This window comes from Osmerus mordax, chromosome 13 (assembly GCF_038355195.1).
Source record: "Osmerus mordax isolate fOsmMor3 chromosome 13, fOsmMor3.pri, whole genome shotgun sequence".
In the NCBI taxonomy this organism is placed as follows: Eukaryota; Metazoa; Chordata; class Actinopteri; order Osmeriformes; family Osmeridae; genus Osmerus; species Osmerus mordax.
In genome coordinates this window covers 3,014,225-3,031,559 of record NC_090062.1, presented here as the reverse complement: position 1 = coordinate 3,031,559, position 17,335 = coordinate 3,014,225, and the positions used below count along the sequence as shown (strand labels likewise).

The 17,335-nt window shown below is 45.0% G+C and overlaps 1 protein-coding gene across 1 annotated transcript; it reads left to right on the top strand.

Annotated features, from left to right (window-relative positions):
* The first annotated feature begins 514 nt into the window (after positions 1 to 514).
* Positions 515 to 17,291, top strand: LOC136955117 (polycystin-1-like protein 2). The gene is made up of 41 exons (XM_067248732.1): positions 515 to 836; positions 1,451 to 1,609; positions 1,701 to 1,889; positions 2,566 to 2,676; positions 2,993 to 3,140; positions 3,362 to 3,591; positions 3,850 to 4,257; positions 4,369 to 4,493; positions 4,677 to 4,827; positions 4,979 to 5,186; positions 5,600 to 5,702; positions 5,928 to 6,069; positions 6,189 to 6,422; positions 6,825 to 6,967; positions 7,078 to 7,260; positions 7,436 to 7,573; positions 7,693 to 7,836; positions 7,942 to 8,066; positions 8,153 to 8,273; positions 8,351 to 8,482; positions 8,587 to 8,812; positions 8,944 to 9,134; positions 9,221 to 9,451; positions 9,584 to 9,685; positions 9,791 to 9,969; positions 11,019 to 11,165; positions 11,263 to 11,462; positions 11,562 to 11,797; positions 11,879 to 12,101; positions 12,284 to 12,759; positions 12,855 to 12,951; positions 13,724 to 13,864; positions 13,957 to 14,142; positions 14,247 to 14,577; positions 14,673 to 14,806; positions 14,896 to 15,023; positions 15,125 to 15,285; positions 15,511 to 15,721; positions 15,878 to 15,979; positions 16,617 to 16,748; positions 16,849 to 17,291. The coding sequence occupies exons 1-41, from the start codon at positions 515 to 517 to the stop codon at positions 16,966 to 16,968; spliced, it is 7,470 nt and encodes a 2,489-aa protein (XP_067104833.1). The 3' UTR covers positions 16,969 to 17,291.
* Positions 17,292 to 17,335: the final 44 nt, after the last annotated feature.

The window sequence follows — 17,335 nt, the reverse complement described above, 5'->3', positions numbered from 1 at the left end:
ATGGCTTTACAATGAATGGATATCCAATCTCAAGATAGCTTTCCACAACTTCACTGTTATTCAGAACTAGGGTGCTACAAATATCTGCGATCAGTTTGTGCTGACATGGCAAAAAAAGTGTTTCAATCACAACATCCACATGAGATGACAAAAAACAAGCCCTTACTGATGTGTTTGGCCACTGTATGTCCATTAATCTGTCGGTGGCAAATTACAAAGCTTATCTCTCTCTCTGCAGGATGAGAGGTGCTACGTGAAGTGCCGGTTCATGCAGATGGGTACCTAGAGAGCAATGGTTTGTTGACCAAGGGGGCTGAGGCCCATTCACCACAGGCTTGTGCGCTGACTGTTTATCTACCAGGATAATGCATCTGTAGGGACCCTAACAAAGAATGGCAGACAGTCACACATCCCACTGAGGGCCAAAAGGCTGAAGGATGTTAGAGATGCTGATGTCACTCCCCTTTAAATAGAGTACACCTCCAGGTCGCCCACAGTCCAGGTGAAGGGCAAGATGGAGAGCATGTCTTTCACCCAGCTGCTACTGAGCACTCTCTTCCTTCTCTGTCCATCGGGTGCCGAGGAGGAGAGTGAGGCTTTCGCCTGCCCAGAACACCAGCAGGGCTTTGATAGCTCCTGTTATGAGTTTGGGGGTCTCCGGCGTTCTTTCTTCAGTGCTCAGGGTTGGTGTGAACGAGGTGGAGGACACTTGGCATTCATCCAGAATGAGGAAACCCAGCAGTTCCTTCAGAAGCACCTGGAGTCTGAAACGGACTGGTGGCTGGGGCTCGCCCCGGCCTCCGCAAACCTCACTCTGGATTCTTCTTCTGCTGAAGGTAAGTGGAAAATCATCGAAATGTTGCATTAGATGAGCCTTTTATGGGAAGCATTTCGCAGGGCATGTTTAGCTATTTTAGAAAGTATAATGTGTAAAATTAGTATGTCGTGTGACATGTTCATGTCAAATTTGATTCAATTTGTTTTGACAGAACACTAGAACCTCTTAATATTCAGAGAGGTTCTAGTGTGATTAAGTGGTTGTCTTGGTCACTATCTTCCAGGTCAGATGGCCATGCTGCTGAGAGATACAGCATGTGGTCATGTCCTATTGCTAGGAGACACTCTCATCTGGATATCTCTCTATAGCAGCAACCACCTCATGTGTAAAACTTCTCAATCACTGGAGCCTTCCAAAGCCTAGCTGTCCAGACAGCTGATTTACACAGGCTCTTTTAATAGCGCACACAAAAGACCAGTCCTTATCAGCCATCCACTTGCACTCATTAGAACACAACCATTGTGTATGTATTAACAACCCCACTATTCACATATTCCGAAGTGATGTACAGAATGTCGGATGATGGATAGTAGGAAATGGCTGATGTTTTGGTAACAGATCAGTATCTATAGATGTGTTATTATTCAAGTTTGTTGTGCGGTCCCTCCTCAGGGCCCCTGTCGTGGCTGGATGGCTCAGATGTCAGCTACTCTAACTGGGTGAGCAGTCCAGCTCCAGGGGCCGGCTGTGCCCACATCCTCAGAAACTCAGGCTTCCAGTGGGAGGCCACAGCCAACTGCAGCCAGGAGTTCACCTTTGTCTGCGAGTTTGGTTGGTATTTTTTGTTGTTTGTTTGTGTGTGGACAGTATGAGACAGAGGGTAACATCATATCGCTGAATCCCATTTATTTTCCTTTAACAGAGTCCGGTCGCACTATTGCATGTGCACACCACAACGCCACACTGCAATGCGGTTCTGGTCAAGTGATAGAGGTTGATGACAGCTTCTATGGTCGTAAAACAGCTCATTACTGCCGTTTGAGCCCCAACCCTTCACCCACATCCATACAGGAAGAGTGCAGCTGGATGGATGTTGTAGATTCAGTAACAGGTATTTCTTTAAAGATTATATAAAGTCCAATAGTCCGATAGTCCAATATTTGGGGCTTTATTGGTTTCAGTATGAATCCCAATATAAACCAGGTTTGACATCGTTCTTTTTAGCTCAATCATATACTAAAGAACATTTGACTGAAAATTTATAGGAGCCAGGTTCAAATGAACCTTTGCACGTTGCTTTGGATAAAAGTGTCTCCTAACCAAACATATTACATTGAATAGTGTTTCCAAAAACAACAAAAGTTGTTTGTGCTACAAAGAAGAAATTTTTTTCTATATACAGAAGATGTTAATACACAGGGAGAATGAATAAACCTATGCATTGAAAAGGCATTCATTATCAGGGTAAACAGAATCAAATACTTTGCTGTCAATACTGACTCATGCATTAAAGCTTTTGTTAGCTTGTTCTCGTTGTCTAATGATTCATATACAGAATAAATGTCTGGACAGTGAGTCATTGTGATAACTAAACAATATACAACATATATATATTATGAAGATGATGATCATGTGATAATATTGACTGGGATGAAGATCACAACAATAATGATATTGAATATCGATGGAGCACAAGGTAGTTACATAATCTACAAGTTGATACTTGTAAATGGTTTAGAGGAGATATATTTCTGTGTTACGTAAACATCTTGTCTGTGTCGTTGCAGGAGATTGTCATGGGCTGCAGGTGTGCCAGGCTACTGTAGATGTGACCTCTTTTGGTGAACCCTGTCCTGGACTTGGAAGCTACCTGTCTGTGGAGTACCACTGCAAAGAGGGTCAGACTATCTCTCTCTCTCTCCCCCCTTTCCCCTTTTTACCCATATGCTGGAGTGTAAGCTATGTGGCCTTCACACAGTGTGTCTACGTGTATCTTTGCACATGTTAAAATGATCCTTCAGCCTCTTATCAGATGGCTGATATAACTCATGTACTCACACCCATGTGATGTAAAACAGGACTGTGTTTGATCATTATAAATCTCAACTCAAGTAAAAGAGCCCTTTCTGACATATTGCTTTATTGTTTTAAATGAGCTTTCAACTGCTACTGGATCATCATCAAGCCATTTATCTTGAAACGTTTGTCTCTCAGGTCTGAACCTGTTAATGAGCAATTTGGCAGCAGTCTATGACGACGTGACCTTTACAGTGAAGTGGCTCCTACATCCATTCCAGGGCAACCTCAGCTGCTCCCTGAGGGCTGGAGATGGACACAACGTTCACCCCTACAGTCCGAAGGAGTGAGTAACGACTGACTGTCAGTTCATTGTCTGCTACATATTAGCTAGCTGTATCTTTTCACAATCATCTGTCTGTTTATTGTGTTCCCTCACAGGTTAGAGAGCAGTTTGTTGCAAAACTTCAATATCTCAGTCTAGCTATATTGAAAGCAATATTATTATTATTTTTACTACCCACAAATAGAAAAATAAATGGTACTACTGTATATTTTTCCCATAAGGTTAGAGAGCAGTGTGGTTCATAAATACAGCCATCCAGGAGTCTATTTGGTTTTGGTGGATTGTACTACCAGTGAATGGCATGTTACGGTTCAGAAAACCATCACCATTCAGGAGCCTGTCGGAGAGTTTGGTGTCATCAAATGCTATAGCCCAAACCACTCAACAGATGGCGCCAACTGCAAAGGTCTCTATGGGAGCCTATTGCTAATCCAGGTAGAAGTGGAAGCTGGTAGGTATTAATATAAACCTAAGACATCACACCTAAAAGTGTTGTCTATGTGACACACAAGCAAACACCATATGGTCATTTTAAAATGAGCAATATACATGGGTGGGGGACACCATGGGCAAGATGGGGGCTCTGTAAAATCACAGGATGCCCACTTCTCCATACTAGACAATACAATTGCTATAAACCAACACTATGCAGAATTTAACAGTTCTCAGTGACTAAATATTGAAAATATTCCAACCTTTCTGTCAACAGGTACAAATGTGACCTATACAATCCAGAGTGGGGACATGTTGGTGTCTCACTCATCTGTGGTCAGAGGAATCATTCCCCACAACATTACAGTGGGTCCAGAGGTTCAGGAGCAGCTTGGGTCTGGCTGCCACCAGCTAAGCCTGAAGGCGTTCAACGGGGTCACGACCCCTGGAGTGTCCACAGAGCTGCAGGTGTGCCTGCTGGAGCCAGTGAGAGGCTTGCAGGCCTCCTTGCTGCTAGAGGAGGGCCAGTGTCCAGACTCCCACCTCCCCATCAGTGTCTTTCTCGAGCATGGAGCTCCAGCACAGCTCCTGTTCTCTGTGACTGGAGACAACAAGACTTTCTCTGAGACCAGACACATGCACAACAGCAGTCTGCAAGTTTACAACATCACACCAACAGTACAAGGTAGTGGACCTTGACATTTGCTTCACAAATAACAGTATATAGTAATGAAATGAATCATCTGCAAAGCATTGAAAACTGAAAGGTAATGTAATGTTTCCCACTTTTTTCCAGGTAGTTTGGAGATAACAGTCAAAGCCTGGAATGTCTTCTCAGACATGGAGGTGGAGGTGAATTTGTGGAACGTCACAGTTGCCTGCAGCAACTTTTTAGACCTTTTACATGACCATGGAAACACGGTATGTTTAGTTAACAAGCTAAATGTGATATTTAAGCATGCAGCAAACTTCAATAATTTAAATGTACAAATTAATATATATTTGTAATGTACATAAATACATGTCCATAAAAATCACACATTTTGGTGAGATTATTATTTGTTCAATATAATACATGCTTGTGAATATATTTGTTTACTTCAGACAGGGCATGTCAGAAAGCCTAGAGCTTATTCCTTAAGGATAACTTCAACTCCAGATACCCTTGTTGACTACAGTGACAGCGTCATGATGGCAGTAACTGGTCTGTTTGGGCTGGCCAGTGGAAGGTGGAGCAAGTTTGAATGGTCATGCAGTAAGTGCTAATTGTTTTACAGCGTTAAAAAGTTCCTATATAAAAACATATATTCTTTTTTAGGACAGATTTTGCATAGAGGATTATACAGCACTCCGTCCTTTCAGGGCTAAGGGTCTTGTTTTCTAAGAGTCTCCCTTTTGCTCTACAGAGATCAACTGCAAATGCAATGACATAATGAACAAGAACAAGGAGAGCACTCTTGTCATTGATAAAAAATGCCTTCCCGATTCGTTTACATTCAGTGAATTCACTTTTCAAGTGAAGCTGAAGTCGTTCTTTAACAAATGGTACACCCTAACTTCAGCATCCAGATGCATATCTGTAACTCCTAAGGAATTTGTCAATGTCAGCATCAGGTATGATAGCCTCTAACCAATTCCTCCTTATAATTAATATTACAAACCACAACAAAGATCAGCAGAAGAGCTGGCCCAAGGCATAAGTGGACTAAGCGGCTGCTTACGGCCCCGTGGCCACCAGAGGGCCCCCAAGAGCACATTAAATTACAGCTTAATTTTAAAATTATATAATATGTTAATGGTAATTAACATAATTCGGAGGGGCCCCCAAATCAATTCAGTTTAAGGCCCCATAAAGGCTTGGGCCGGCCCTGATCAGCAGTTCTGTGTTCAGAGTAACAACATCTCTAAAGGTCAATAGTTGATGTCCAAATGTTCAGAATGTTTTGCATCAACTAGTTTGTTTCCCTTCTTTAGGACCTAAGAACACCCATTCTAACCATTATTTGGCCTCACATTTATTTTGACAGTTGCAGTGGTTGTGACACATCACAGGATGTAAATCTCAAATTGGACTGTGTTGGGAGCTGCCCGAAGGTGGTTTGGCATATTGAGGACCCAGGACCTTTGACTGTAAGTCTGAGTTTACGAGAACACATGAAGCACAGGTAGACTCAAAAGTAGAGCACAGAACCTGAGTGAATGAGCTAATACATTAACATGAACAATGCTCTACTATACTGTATGTAAGAAGGAATGCACGTCTGCTGCTTGTCATGTGTGATGTCACAGAATAATGACTGTGCGGAATGAAGATACTCATGACGTCATTTTGATTCAAAAAACTTTGTCTTCCAGGGTGACCTGAAAGAATGCTACACCAGTGCAGGGAGAAAGCCACTGATTGAGAAACAAGTTGGTGGCAATGAGTATAGGGTGGCTGAAAAATATCTGCAGACAGCAACGAGCACGTTTCAAAATCTCAATGTTATTGCTTATGGTGAGTAAAAGGCTAAAAGCCTTTGTAATATTTGTTTGTAATGTTTTGGGGGAATTCCATTCCCAGTAATGTGAAGTGATGAATACTGGTTTTTATTGCCTGCTGTCACCGTTTCATAGGTGAGACAACACCTGGCTTTGCCAAATACACCATACAAATACCAGGCGTAATGACTCCTGTTCCTGTCAGTAACACCCAGCCTGCCACCACCCAGTCTACCACCACTCCCACGCCCCCTTCATGTACTATCTCCCCACAAAACGGCACTGTCCTAGATCCATTCAACATCAACTGCACCGCCTCCTCCTTCTGTTCGTCAGGCAACTGCCTGTACTGCTTCAGGACAAACAAAGGTCTGTACGGCGCATTGTGTTGTGAAAGCATTGGTGCAGCCAGAGCCGGTCCTTCCTACAGGCGACATAGGCAGCCGCCTAGGGCGGCATGAAGAGGGGGGCGGGATTTTCCAAAGAGCATCCATTAATTAACCCTGCCGCACAACCAGCTGAGGGCGCCAACCACGCCACGTCATATCTCCGTGTTGCGTTTGGGGGGGCGGCCCGTTGGGGGGTGGGGGGGGGGGGGGGGTGGGGGGGGGGGGGGGTGGGGGGTGGGCGGCACCTCGTTTTGCGCTCCGGGGGGAGGGGGGGTAATACATCTCGCCTAGGGCGCCGAAAGTATTATGTGCTAGGACCGGCACTGGGTTCAGCTGTTCATGTTGTATCAGGCTTGGAACGTCGCTATTCCTCATATTACAGGAAATCATCTTCGCTGCAGTTCTGCAAATGAAGTCAAGTCTATTTACCTTCCTCTGGGGGAGGAAAGCAACAATTACAGTCTGTCCGTGGTGGCAACAGTCAAAAACGGGTTCACAAAGACAAGCACTTCCATCACCACGCAGGTTTGTCCATAGTCATCCAGCATGGAAAGTGTTATGTACTGAAATTGCTTAGACACACGTCTTACCTTGAGAAGTTACATTTGGAGCTGTTCTGGTTGTCGTGTGAGCAGGTGCGTCCGGCCAACTCCAGCTCTACAGTGCAGGAGCTCCAGTCTGCGGTGGTGGACTCTGTAGCCCAGCTGCAGCAGCAGGGGCTGCTCTCTGGAGAGAACCTGGGACAGATGTTCCAGTCTGTGTCTGACATGCTGAACGACGGTGGGGACAGTGCAGAGCAAACGGATGCTAGGAAGAAGGTAGGTAAAGAAGGACTCTGACATCTACTTTGCCTGGCTAGAGGACATTAGACAGGCCAACTGGGGGCGCATTTGTGTGATGGCCTCTTCCTTCCACGTGGTATCCTTTGACGTGGTTTATTGGATTATTGGAAGGAGACCTAAGGTAGTGTTTCACAAAGTATCTTCATTCCAGCTGCGAGAGCAGATGCTAACCAGTATGAATGAAGTGCTGCAGAACTCCCCAAGTAACTCCACCCAGGAGGTGCAGGTAACTGCAGGAGCCGTGGTGGGGCTCACCAAGAAACCTGAGGAGCTGACCCCGGCTGCTCAGGTACACCCAGAATACCCAGAACATCACCTACCACAACAACAGACTTATTATGATAACATCTAGTCATGTCATAACTCATATAAGTGTTTCTGTGCGGTCCCAACATGTGTGTCTTCCAGGAAAAGGCCAGTTCCCTGGTGGCAGATCTCAGCTCCTCCCTTCTATTCATGAACGTCAGTCAGGAAAATGGAGGTGACCAGGTGGTGAATGCCGCCACTCCCATAGTGGAGGCGGCCAGCAACATTTTAAAAGTCTCTTCTAATGTAAGAGTGATAGAATGTTTATGTAAGCCAAATGTCAACAATACGACAGCTCTTTTACTACTTACGGTCCTCAGTCAGCTCAATAAAATGTTTTGTCGTTTGCAGAAAAAGATTTCAAATTTCCTTCTCGATGGAATGGACAATGTTCAAAGTGCATTGTTGAATGGGAAAGTGACTGACCAGGGGCCAGCCATTGTCAGCATGGAAAAGATCAGTTTGTTTGTCAACAGGTAAGGGAGTGGTGGAAGACAGTTGAAAACAAACTCACTATGTTTTCACAGTCTGTGGTTATGTCTCGTACTCTGTCTCTTTTCAGAGTGTCTCCAGAAACCCTTCAAATGCAGTCAATCATCGTTCCGAAGAACACCTCCTCCAGCTTCTCCTTCCCTCCCCTGCCTGCTGACGTCCTTTCTCTGGAGGAACCGGTGGATGTGCGGGTAAGACATCCAGATTGTGGGTGTGTATTTATGTGTGGTTTATCCCTTAACTCCCAATATCCCTTCTGACTTTACAGATGATGAGTTTTGAAAGGAATCCATTTTCCTGGAGTGAAAAGGCTGACATCAGCGGTGCTTTGGGCTCGGTCTCTCTCAGCAGAGCAAATGGCTCAGTCATCCCCATAGAGAATCTGACTCATGAGATAGAGGTCAGATTAGACATAACCTCCACTCTACTGTTCTGTTGTTGACGTGTTTAAAAGCCCATTCACTTAGATCACTGTAGTGTACAATGACCTCTGTTGCTTCACAGATATTATTGCCCAGGCTGGATGGAGAACAGGTGAACAGTACAATCTTGAACCTGAGTAACTACAGCACTCTGAAGATCAACGTTCCTTCACCTGATGTGACGCTGGTGCTGAGGATGGAGCCATCAGAGGACTTGACCTTTAAACTGTTCCTGGGTGATAAGAACTACCCCACCACAGCGGATTATGTAGCTAAGACTCATATGCCTAAGAATGGCACGATACAAGGTGATGCACCTGCTCCTAAGTGCATGACAGAAAACATCTGTGATCATAATGTTGAGTTATATTATATACGATAAGACATACTTTGTTTATGCTGTACAATTTGCTTGTTTCTTTGGGTGTTTTGGGTGCAGAGGAGAGGTACATATGGGTGCTGGCTCCCAGTGATAGAGGAGGACATGTTGGGGAGCACTACCTTGTGGTGCAACCCATTGTGGAGGCAGGGGTTAAATCAGTAAATGCCAGTGTGTCTGTCACCTCCATTGCTGCCCAGTGCAAGTATTGGAATGAGTCTCAATCAGCTTGGAGTGAGGCCGGCTGCAGGGTAAGTACATCACATCTAATGAGCAACTCGCAAAGTAAGCAATATTGGTCTAATTCTGATGGCCGATCCGGCTCTGGTCTTTCCAGGTTGGCCCTCTCACCACCCCGTTTGTCACTCAGTGCCTATGTAACCACCTGACCTTCTTTGGAAGCTCTTTCTTCGTCATGCCCAACGTTGTGGATGTGTCTCGCACCGCAGAGCTCTTCTCTACCTTCACTGAAAACCCAGTGGTTGTGTGCTTTGTGGGCGCCATCTTTGTAGCTTATCTCCTGGTGGTCGTGTGGGCACGCAGGAAAGACATCAAGGATACTGCCAAGGTCTCTCTCAAAAAGCCACTTAGGCCATGTTGTAAAAATACAAAAACATAAATCAGAAACACCATTGTTGATGTGGCAATGTTACTTTTTCAGTGTTTGTATGTGTGTAAGATACCCTCAAATTGTGTCCAGGTAAAGGTAACAGTACTGGAGGACAACGACCCTTTGGCTGAGTATGGCTACATGCTGAACATCAGTACAGGACATCGACGTGGTGCCTCCAGCTCAGCTCAGGTCAGACAGCTTCAGAGTCCAGCCCCCACAACAACAACAACAACGATAACACAGGGTGCCACAACAGCTTCAGCTACCTCTAGGTAACCTATTTCCCCTTTCCAGGTAACCGTGACTCTGCTGGGCACAGAGGGGGAGAGTGAGCCCCACCACCTCACTGACCCTGACAAACCTGTGTTTGAGAGGGGTGCAGTAGACACCTTCCTGCTGACCACCCCCTTCTCCCTGGGGGAGCTGCAGAGCATCAGGGTGTGGCACGACAACTCTGGAGAACACCCGAGCTGGTAGGGAATGGGCAGGAAACTCACATGTTGTTGAATGAAGAGAGGAACCAATACATTCACACATACTCTTATGGTGTATTACAATATAACAACAACAATAATAACAACTATAATAATAACTAGAGAGGGTACCATTTCTGGGGAAATTGTGGGGTGTGCTTGCATCGGTTGCAGCTGGGTATGTTTCCAGGCTGTGAATATCAACACCCTGTATTTTTGTATGCCCTTCGACTGGTTAGTTCCTGCGATTACCACACAGCAGAAGTCTAGTAGTTAGCTAGCGCTACAATTTACCGGGGATAGGTCTGAATCTAGAAGCAAAACGGAGTTGCCAGCTGTAGCAGGTAGCAAAGCTAGTGCTAAATAACTATTTAGCTGGTCGGCTCCATGACGCCGGGTAAGTAGGGCTCGTGAGACTGCTCACCAAAAGAACGAAGGGGAACCAACTTGTCTACCTACATGTTCGTATGTACCTAGCGAAAAGTAACCTCAACTTTCCTAGACTTTTAGCTACGGTACTAATGCTGAGGTCTCACTGATATCACTGTCTGTCTTACTAGAACTGCGTCGTTGCTAACGTGTGCTGACATTCTGATGTGTGCTGACATTGTGACTTTAGGCTAACACTGAGGTCCCTTGGTGCACAGAAAGCACTTTTTGCTACAAAACTTTATTCAAGCCTAAACCGTGCAACGGAATGTAAATCCTAATAGAGGCAATGCAATCGCTACCAAGACGAACCTTTTCACACCGGTGTTGTCTATGTAGTCCAAATATTGACGGATCCTTAGGGGTGGGAAAATAATAATTTTAAGGAGAGGGTAGGGTGTACTTGCTTGCGTCGGTTGCAGATGGGTCCGTTTATTAGCTGTAATTTTTACAACTAATATATCTGTATATTTTATATAAAAATTAAGCTTGTGAAAGCTCGTCGGGGGGGGGGGGGGGGAGGCGGGGGGGGGGGCTGTAATAATAGTAAAATAAGCATGAATCATATATATAATGCAGATATTTTCCGGATGCTGAGATGAAATCATGTTTTCCTGCAGGTACGTAAACAAAGTAATGGTGCAAGATTTACAAACTGGGCAGAAGTGGCACTTCCTCTGTAACTCCTGGCTTGCCATCGATATGGGAGACTGCCTTCTAGATAGATCCTTCCCTGTTGCCACTGAAATGGATCTAAAGAGATTTAGGTGAGATGAAAAGGACCATCCTGTAATTGATCTAAGAACCCTCCTCCATGATGTATTTAAGTACAGTTAATTTCGATTGTATACTGCATCTTTTCAGTAACCTGTTCTTCATGAAGACAGCCAAAGACTTCCGTGATGGTCACATCTGGTTCTCTGTGATCAGCCGTCCTCCAAACAGCACCTTCACATGTGTGCAGCGAGTATCATGCTGTTTTTCTCTGCTGCTCTGCACCATGTTGACCAATATCATGTTCTATGGCATCCCGACTGACCCCTCTGAACAAACAATGGACCTGGGTAAGATATTATCCACGGAATTGGTGCTCCACAACGTGTCTGGACTTAAAAGTGATTAACGCTCTCTGTTAATTTATCCCTATATCTGTAACTCTGAAGGTCACATTGAGTTCACCTGGCAACAAGTGATGATTGGAGTTCAAAGTTCTATCATCATGTTCCCCATCAATCTGCTGATTGTGAGTATCTTCAGAAACACCCGCCCCCGAGAGAAGAAGCCTGGTCAACCCAAAACAGAGGCCTCCAAGCAGGGGAAGACTGGCCGTGTGTCTCCATCACAGCCTCCTTCTCCACAGATGGAACACAAGGACATCACACCAGACACTGTCATCAAGGTAGAGTTATCTGGATCATTCCTTCACCCTTCTGTCAGTCTGAAGGTTTTATTCAGGTAGCACGTTTGTTCATTTTCTTAGGACATCAAGAGGATAGCCCAGTCTCTCTCCAAGGCCATGAAGAGCCCCATGCCTCGTCTGGAGTTGGAGCTGGGGTCTGGACGACAGGCTGACATCAACACTCTGCTCTCTCTGGTGGAGGACATTATCAGACAGCAGAACCGTGCAGGTGGAGAGTTTTACACTGATGTCTGCAAGAGAGAAGGATCTCTCCTTCTGTCTTTAGGTTCAGTTGAACTACAAGGTAACAGCTTTTTTGGTCAACATTTCGGTAGATTATACTTGACCAGAGTATTTAATTGGAATGCCTTTTCCCTGCTGGTGATTGGAGACACCTGAACTTCACTCATGAATATTAAATGATTGAATCTGCGTTTAGTGTATGTGGTCTGTGTTTAAGGCTAAGGATGTTCTTTGTGATATCAGACAGCAGCTTGTGTGGAAGCCCTGAGAAAACTGTGGACAGGAGCCAAAAACGGAGCAGCAACAGTCAGTATCTGTACAGGCAGCTCCGCCATGTTGAGAAGGAGTTGAGTCTACTGGGACCCTCTCGCTTCCCTAACCCACACAGCTATCAGCGGGCTGTGCAGCAGGTCCAGGGCATGAAGGGATTGCTGGAGTCCCAGCTCTCTTCCTCCAGCCTTGGAGGGGACCAACCAGCTTGCAGCATCAGCCCAGCAGAGAGCCTCGACGAGGACACCAGCAAGAGGAAGTGCTGTTCAGGAGGGCTGCCGTGGTGGTTTGTGTTTGTGGGCTGGATACTGGTGGTAGCCACTAGCGGTGTGTCAGGATTCTTCACTATGATATATGGGCTGCATTATGGGAAGGAGCGCTCAGTCAGCTGGCTCATCTCTATGGTTGTGTCTTTCTTTGAGAGCCTCTTGATCACACAACCTCTTAAGGTCAGTCACATCACGTTAGGTCACGATGATAAATTACATTATATCTACCTACATTTATATGACGGGGTTGTTTCATGTGCGTTTCTTCAAAACAGGTGCTGGGATTTGCTGTCTTCTTTGCTCTTGTGCTTAAGAAAGTTGATCAGGAAGAATATGGTGATCCTAAGGTCGATGGAATTCTCAGAAACCCAGGTACTTAATCTTCAGGTTTAACCATGCCCTCCTGTGGTAGTTGAGTTAACAATGTAGCGCTCCTAGCCCCCTTAAGTATAACTGACCTAAGCCCTTTGGGGCAGAGCACCGGGTCTTGAAACTGTATGGATAACCCTTACCAGACAGTAACAGTTTGAATATCAACACCCTGTATTTTTGTACGCCCTTCGACTGGTTAGCTCCTGCGATTCCCACACAGCAGAAGTCTAGTATAGCTCTACAATTTACCAGGGCTAGGTCTGAATCTAGGAGCAAAATGGAGCACAGCTGCCAGCTGTAGGTATACGCAGGTAGCAACACTAGTGCTAAATAAATAACTATTTAGCTGGTCGGCTCCATGACGCCGGGTAATACTAGAACGGCGTATCTATGCGTTGTTGCTAACGTGTGCTGACGTTGTGACGTTAGGCTAGCACTGAGGTCCCTTAGTGCACACAAGGCACTTTTTGTCACAAAAATGTTGTAAGCTCCTAAACAGTGCAAAGGAACGTAAATAAAAAAGAATCAACGCAATCAGGACCAAGACGAACATTTTGACACCGACGTTGTCTATGTATTCCAAATATTGACGAATCCTTAGGGGTGGGAAAATAATAAATGTATATGAGAGAGAACAATGGTAACCAGGGTTACAAAAAATTGTAACCCAGCTGACTAAAGAGACTACATTTTTAAGAGGGCTACAACAATATAGTACAGTATCTGACAACTACTACAAAGAGGTCCAAAACATGGCCTTTTCTACCCCCAGATGAAGCTGGTGCGATGCGGGCAGCCAGGAGGGACAGCACATGCAGCTTCTACCAACCCCCTCCTCCAAGTGACATTGAGAAAATGAGGAACAACTTGATGAAAGAACAGAAGGTCTTTGCTCTCATCAGGGAGATTCTAAGTGAGTGGGACCTCTTATTGTAGATGTTGCTGTTTCATCTATTTGTGTGGATAAAAAACCCTTGAAGATTAACTCTGTGTTTCTTTTTCAAGCCTACATGGGGTTTATGTGGATGTTACTCCTGGTGGCTTATGGCCAGAGGGATCCCAATGCTTACTTCTTGACTCGACACATCCAGCAGAGCTTCACCCAAGGAATTTCTGACAACATGAGTCCTGGTGATGTGTTCACCTGGGCAAACACCTCTCTACTAAACAACCTGTTTGGAGAATATCCAGGTAACATTTTCTGTTATAAAGTAAAATATTCAACTGAAAAGCTATAGCAAATGCCATATGGGAACAGAGCAGTGTCCTGAGCATAATGTCCTTGCCTGGAATAGGTTTCATCACAGATGGGAACTCCAAGCTGGTGGGTAATGCCCGCCTTCGCCAGGTGAGGGTACAGAAGAACTCGTGCCGTGTTCCCCGCTCCATGCGCCAGTCTGTGCCTGACTGTCATGCTCCCTACTCATGGGAGGTGGAGGACATGGGCTCATATGGGCCCGGCTGGAACCGCTCTGTGGGGGACAACTCCTCAGTGAGCCTTCACAGCCCATGGAAGTACCAGAGCCAGGCCCGACTGAGATCATATCCTGTCTGGGGTAGTTTGGTTCTCTACAGAGGAGGCGGCTTTGTGGAGGAACTGGGCCCAGACTCATACAATGCCAGCAGGTACAGAGTTTTTTGTACTAAAGTACTACTCCCTGTTAAGTGTAAAGACAACCATGAAGTGTGGTTTCATCCTTGCTATATCCTTGTTTCTACAGAACCATTCAGTTCTTGTTTGACAGCACCTGGATTGACATGTACACCCGGGCAGTCTTCATAGAATTCACTGTGTATAATGCTAATGTCAACCTCTTCTGCATTGCCACTCTCATGCTGGAGACCACTGCCGTAGGTGAGTGACTGTGTCTGAGAGAAGCACATGACCTTGTCATGTGGTTATCACATTAACAAAGGTGGTTTACTGTACATGTCATCTTTCAGGGGCGTTCCAGTTCCGCAGTGAGCTGCAGAGTGTTCGTCTTTACCAATCGACTGGTGGTCTTCACATCTTTGTTATGGCCTCTGAGGTCGTCTACTTTCTCTTCATCCTGTATTATATGTTTGTTCAGGTGAGTGACTGAAGCACAAGCTAATGTCAAACATATACTTTTGGTAATATTTTTGTACTGCTGTGGTACAGTAGTGGAACACTTATCTGGCCTCCTCACAGGGCAAGCTGATGAAGCAGCACAAGTGGGGTTACTTCAGGAGCAAGTTTAACCTGGTGGAGCTGGCTATCATCGTCCTGAGCTGGAGCGCTCTGTCTGTCTTTATCAAGAGGACTCTTCTGGGAAACAGGGACATGGCCTACTACCACGACCACAAAGACGAGTTAGTTGCTCATAACTATGATCCCATGTGTATCTTTTGAATAGGCATGATACTGGCAAGAGGAGTTAAACTCCTAATGAGGTCATTTGAAGAAGTCTCAGTTATCACTACAAGAAGCTCTGGATGTTACTGTTAAATAGTAGACTTTCTATTATCTGAATGTTCACTGTGACACCAGTGAGACCTGTTTGAATTGAAAGTAGTACAATTCTCACATATTTGCAGGTTTGCCAGTTTCCATGCCACAGCGACTGCTGATGCTGTGCTGGGCTATGTGATAGCCTTCCTGGTGCTGCTGGCGACAGTCAAGCTCTGGCATCTGATGAGACTCAACTCCAAGCTGCACATGATCACAGCCACACTGCAGAGGGCCTGGACTGACATCTCAGGCTTCCTGGTGGTCATCACCATCATGACTCTTGCCTACTCTATTGCTGTAAGAACACCTCCACATTACTCTGCTAGTGGTGTTAAAGTATGTCTCCCCAAGGACACCATGGGCTTCACCTCACTCGTATATTTCTATAACATTTCAAGACCTGAATGTCTCGCTGTCATTACATTTACTTAATCAAATCTTCCTTTTTTTCAGTGCAATCTGATGTATGGCTGGAAGCTGTACTCTTACAAGACCCTCATGGATTCTGCTCAGACAATGGTCAGCCTGCAACTGGGAATCTTCAACTATGAGGAGGTTAGTGAGAGATACAATAGTTCACTTATATATTCAAGATCCCATGACATGCTGTTTTTGGATGTTTTTATATAGGCCTTAGTGGTCCCCTAATACTGTATCTGAAGTCTCTTTCCCGAAATTCAGCCTTGGTGCAGAATTACAGCCACTAAGAAGCAGTCCCACAATGAGCTTTCCTCAGGACGTGCCGTTTCTGTGTCTGTAGCTTTAAATGCTATGAGGAAGAAAGAGGCGGGGCTAACTGCCATGCTTTGGTCGTTTGCAAGCCATGATGTCTCGAGGAAAAACCAATATCGCGCTTGCACGGTCGTAGCTCATTTTCTCATTGGTGGGCCAAATTCTCTGAGCGGGCAAGGCAGAGAAAGGGGAGGTAACCTTCCTCCTTATGACGACATAAGGAGAGGATTTACAAAACCGAGCGTTGCAGCTTTCATTTTCTCAAAGGCGGAGAAGAATACCCAGGGCTTGGTTTACACGTATCCAAAAAATGCTAGCCACTGGGGGACCAAAGGCAGACTAGGGGAATTCATATTAATGTTAAATAACCTCCTAAAGTGAACATTTCATGTCATGGGACATTTAAAGTCATATGGCGTTTTTGTGATTGGTGGATTGTTGATGTCCTCCTCAAATCCAGGTCCTGGATTATAATCCTGTGTTGGGTGCGTTCCTCATTGGCTCCTGCATCGTGTTCATGACCTTTGTGGTGCTGAACCTTTTCATCTCCGTCATCCTGGTGGCTTTCAGTGAAGAGCAGAAACATCACAAGGTACATTGAGAAAATGTACCAAAATACATGTACTGAGAGACTGGACAAAGGCCCAATTTATCCATATTCTAACTGACATTAATCGTTGACTGTTCCCCAGCCCTCTGAAGAGGAGGAGATAGTGGACCTGATGCTGATGAAGCTCTGCAGTTTGTTTGGGATCAAGTACAAGAAAGAGGAGAGAAATGACAACAAAGGACCCTCCACTATTTCCACATAGAAACGTATTCTACTTTTCAGACACAAGCTTGTGTTCCCTGCTGTAGGAGTAGCACCTTAAACAAATCCCTGTATGTGACTTGTCGCCCCAGAAGCTATTTGTGTTGTTCCGTGATCAAATACAGTATTTAAATTTGAGATCTTGTTCATGTCTTGTCTCTTGAGGTTGCATGTATACTTGTAACAACAGGAGACAGTATCCAGTGTTTAGACAATTCAAATGGATTGCTATATTACTGTATTTTTGGTTGAAATATATATAAATGTGGTAACATACATGCCAAACTATACTTATCAGTGGTAATCTGTGGAAATAAACTTTAGTGAGGAACCATGATATTTGAGTTTGATTCATTAAGTATTTTGGA